General features: G+C 41.9%; 1 protein-coding gene across 1 annotated transcript; it reads right to left on the bottom strand.

The window, feature by feature from the left end:
* Positions 1-240: 240 nt before the first annotated feature.
* On the bottom strand, positions 241-4592 carry CIAO2B (cytosolic iron-sulfur assembly component 2B). Its single transcript, XM_005310889.4, has 5 exons — positions 4174-4592; positions 3250-3329; positions 2398-2523; positions 1247-1292; positions 241-664 (listed from the first exon to the last, which is right to left on the bottom strand). Exons 1-5 carry the CDS (start codon positions 4313-4315, stop codon positions 567-569), a joined length of 492 nt encoding a protein of 163 aa, XP_005310946.2. The 5' UTR covers positions 4316-4592; the 3' UTR covers positions 241-566.
* Between the last annotated feature and the right edge of the window lie 62 nt (positions 4593-4654).

Genomic DNA, 4654 nt, shown 5'->3' with positions numbered 1-4654 from the left:
TCCTTGGCTTAATGTGTGTATAAACGATCAGAATATAAAAACACAAACACAACAAGGAGTCTGAGTTCACTCTATGCATCCGAAGAAGTGAGGTTTTTACTCACGAAAGCTTATGCCCAAATAAATCTGTTAGTCTTTAAGGTGCCACCAGACTCCTTGTTGTTTTTGTAGATACAGACTAACACGGCTACCCCCTGATACTTGATCAGAATATAAACAGTCTTTGGTTTAGGATAGTGATGACTGGTCAAAGCAAATCTTTATTTTAAGATGGGAGTTCTTTCTCTCTAAGGAGAAGTCGCACTGTTACAGGTGATGAATTAAAATATAAAATTATAACTGTTAAATTCCCTCATGGCAAAATAAAATTGTCATCTTAATTTATTGGTATCTTGGATGCACCATTTCCACGTTAACTCTTGTAATAGTGGAGCAGTCATTTTTTTAAAAATTATAAATTTTAGTAGCTTTATTTTGCCCACAGAAACATATACAACTACATATTAGAAATTATGTACAAAATTATCTTAACACATTAGAAAAACAAAGATTTCTCCATCAAACAGTTACGATCGAGCAGACAAACACTGGTTCACCACTTCCAGCAAATGTGAATTCTCCAAAGCAGCCGCTACTCGTTCTTTGTCAGCAAGTTGTTTATTAACTGTGTGAAAAGAATCCCACACTAGCTTGGTCAGTACACATTTTTACATACAAATTGGTTACCTCCCACACTGTTGTAATGGCAGACAAAGCCCCATGTTTTTCTTAATTCTATAGTTGCCAAGTGTGCCGCAGAATTGTGCTGTACAGTGTAAATTAATGATTTAATGCACAGTACTGCAACTTGTTCCAGATGGCGGGAACCAGAGTCCCTAATATATTATTGGAGCCCCATGTGAGAGCAGGGGTCCCTCTGCCTGGAACAAGTTGGGGGATCAGGACCTAAACTTACTATCTTACTGCTCAGTATTTTAGCACTTATTCAACTACCATGCTTATCCATTGTTGTTGGATTTAGTGGTAGATTTTGATAAGGGTAACTGTTTGCTGTAAAGGGTGTGGAACCAAGAGTTTAAAGTCTCACCTGACTTAAAATTCCCTCCCTATCCTGCACTTACAGGTCAGTGAACTTGATGACAGATCTATTCCATTTCTTAATTCTAATATTTATTAGATTATTATATTATAATTATTTAATATTATTAGCACCTCATAGCACCTCTTGGACTTAAGAAAACCTCACCTGCATGCTCGGAGGCATGGGTTCCTGGTGTTATGTGAACATCCACCTAAAAAATAAAATACTGTATTTGTAATCATTATTTATAAAACTTGTTAAACTACAATAGGTCAGTGTTTACTTTGACTTCACTCTTGAAGTCTTTATAAAGTTGTTGGACAAAAGCTATAAAAAGACAGAAGGAAAATGTATGCAGCAGTTCAGAAAGCAGAATGTAGCATTCTCTCACAAAAAATAAATGTAAAGGGTCTTTATCAGCTTCAAACTCATGCCTGAAAAGTCTGGACCTCCCACAGTTACAAGCAACACCTTGGTCAATACTGAAGTTGATGAGTAAAAAAACTGTTTACTTTGTACACTTGACAGCTCAGAGTCCCCTCCTACTTTCTCCCTCCCACTCTTATGGTCAGTTTCTCTCTTCCTGAAAAGATTAGAGACATTTAACAGGACAGCAGAAAAAAAATCCTTACGATTTTTTTAATGCGTTTATCAAAATTCTGGACATACTATTTGAAGGATGTTTTATCACACTGTTTTTTAAATATTAATCAATTTTTTAAAAGAACATGTTAACACTATCCCTTAAAGGAGGTTTAACGTTATGGCAAGCCAACAAAACTCTGGAATTTTGGAGATAAACAGTTTCATAATTAAACATGAAAACATTTCTACACAAAGGAATTTTGACTTGGACCAGTCACTTTCTATTTGTTTTTTTTTAATCCGTTTTCTTTGGTACAGATGCATAGTGTAATGGTCTGAGCCCATAACTATTAGTCAGAAACTACTGAATTCTAATCCTACCTTTGCCATAGACTTCCCTTGTGGACTGGAGCAAAGCATTTAACTTTTTTCTGTAGTGTCAGGTTCCCCATATGTAAAAATGAGAATCTCTTCCACGGGCATCAGTTAATTTTGAAGTGGTTAGTGTTATTTCTCACACAAATCCAATTCACCATTTGCCTTGAGCCTGCAATGATTATTAATTCTGTGCTTGTTTCAAATTTATTGTGGGGTTTTTTTTTGGTTTCATGAAGCATGTCCTTGTCCCAGAGCAGGAGGAGCTAAAGAGAAGCCCTAGTTATTTTTCACTATAGGTTTCTCTCTTTAAAACATGTTCCCTCTTCTCCTTTGGGGCTGATTTTATTACTCACCTTAAACCTTTCAGGTAGTGATCTGATCAACTTTACTTTTATTGATAGGCCAATTAATGTTGCCATGCTGCAGTGAGGAATTGTAGGAGTAAATTCCACCACTACTGTGCTTTCAGCATCATTCACCTGTTGAAAAACAAACATTTTCCATATAGAAAAGTCACTGATGTGGCCACAAGTCAATACTAGCAATTTTATTTGAAATTCAACTTAATTGTCCTTAACTCCTCCTCCTTCCCTGCTTATTTTATCTACAGTACCGCTATTCTCAAATGCAATGTTTTACCTGCCATACAAATGACAGCTCTAAACATTCGCCTTCCATACTAGAAATGTGTGATAAACTAAGTAGACAATGAACCAGATTCTGTCTGTCTGTTCTGTAATACCTGTGCAATCTGGTTACAGTCAGGGATAACAAACATAACTGAGGACAGAATCTGTCCCAATATACATAACTGCTAAAACAGATATAATTATTTGACCAAAGTGTTATAAACAGAAAATAATCCAATAAATGCTCCATGGCAATTTAATAATATTTAATTTGTATAAATAATATTTGTATTTCTTAAGAGATTGATGTTATCTAACTTTGTTGAAAATTAAAGCCCCAACTTTTCCTTGCCTATTTGAGTCATTGGCAGCATCCCACCCTTGCAGGAATGAGACCTTTACTGGAAGTTCTTTACTCCAGTTTTAAAATGTCTCTAAATTGCATTTTCTATGTATGTTTCCTGAGACAGTTATGCATTTTGCGTTCAAACATGCCAGTAATGAGACAAAATTTGGTTAGTATATCAATGCTTGTTAAATCCTCTCTATTATAATTTTGTTACTAAAGTAACTTACTTTGACTCTAACTTGTTCAACAACATTCAGCTCTTCCAAAGTAAGGGGATGTTCTGGGTCATTAATTGAACGAATAAGATGTATAATGTAGAGGAAAATAAAGCAGTAAACAGAAATAATAGCAGTACCAGTTGGCACCCAGTACCAATGGAAAGGGACACGTGAATGGATGATGATTCCCGCCCCCCCCCCACACACACACACATACCCTTTAGATTTCTCACTTTTCTACATATAACATAGATATCCCTTTGTTATTCAAGGGGCAAGTGAGAAGAGACCTACAACTTTCTGCAGAGCTATAATAAAGTATTAGATTAACTGTTTAATTTATTTGTATACTAGTGTAGCTTTCAGAGTTTGCTTTATGGGCGGCTTCTCCAGCTGTTTGGGATTCAGAGCCCTTAAGTGGTGTCACAGAAGGGCTTTGCAATGTTCTGTATGACAGACCTGCACACCTACATGAATAAAGAAACACCCCAACCCCACCAAGCCACTACACGCACAATCCTTCCCCCTGGCGAGGGGATGAGGGAGAAGGGCGCTGATCTGACAGTCACGTCACAGTGCACTACGGGAAGGTGCTCAGAGACTGTGGTGATGAGGGCGGTGTAAGGACTACACAGAGGTCCACTGATACCTTCGCACAGCGGTGGCTATGTCAGGAACGGAGCCCAGTCCTGCTAGGTGCGGGCTTAGGCGCTTACCGCGGGCTTGCACCGCAGCCAGACCAGAGAAATAAATCCCACGTTTTCCCGCACAGGGAAGAAACGTACAGCTGGCGGGCAGGGGCTGCGAAATGATGGGGCGTGAAGAGAACTCTCCCCCGCGCCCTCCGGTCTGCCCCCCCCAACCCCCACTCCTGCCCCCTCCAGCCCCCCCAAAAGCCGCCGCCGACCCCCCGGCCTCCCCAGCGCAGGATATCGAAGATCTCCCGGTCGTCGATGGAGTCGGGCAGCTCATCGTCCTCTTCCCGCGCCGTGACGGGCCGCTCCCCCGAACGTCGATAAATCAGGGGGTTCGCGTTCTCCAGGGGGCTCCCCCCGCCGGGAGCCGGCCCCACCATCGCCCCCGGCCGCCAGCACCGGCACCAGGGGAAGGAGTAAAGCCGCGCTCGCTTCCGGGAGATGGATTACCCGCACACTCGTCCACTTCCGGCGCTAGGGGGGGGGAAGATGTTCTCTAGTGCACAGATAGACCGGAGGGGCAGAGAGTCCTCGCTCGCTCGGACACACTTCCGGTAACGGAAGGGGACGGATTTGCAGCGCGCACACTTCCGGGCAGCGGAGAAAAGAGTCTCCGCTCTAGCGGCCCCTGCTGGGAGGGGCGGAGAGAGCCCCTCAGCACAGGGCTGGTGCCGGGAGGGGAGGCGACGGGGCAGGTGGAGTCAGCGCGGTCCCGCTCT

Source organism: Chrysemys picta, chromosome 14 (assembly GCF_011386835.1).
Source record: "Chrysemys picta bellii isolate R12L10 chromosome 14, ASM1138683v2, whole genome shotgun sequence".
Classification (NCBI taxonomy): domain Eukaryota; kingdom Metazoa; phylum Chordata; order Testudines; family Emydidae; genus Chrysemys; species Chrysemys picta.
The sequence above is the reverse complement of the archived record's forward strand: the minus strand, read 5'-3'. Positions and strand labels throughout refer to the sequence as shown.

Excerpts from the sequence above, each read along its gene's own strand:
- CIAO2B (XM_005310889.4), bottom strand. The coding sequence starts at position 4,315 with ATGGTGGGGCCGGCTCCCGGCGGGGGGAGCCCCCTGGAGAACGCGAAC. Across the intron at positions 1,293-2,397 it reads CACTACCTGAAAGGTTTAAG|GTGGATGTTCACATAACACC; the intron begins GTGAGTAATAAA and ends TTTATTTTTTAG. Across the intron at positions 665-1,246 it reads CCATGCCTCCGAGCATGCAG|TTAATAAACAACTTGCTGAC; the intron begins GTGAGGTTTTCT and ends CTTTTCACACAG.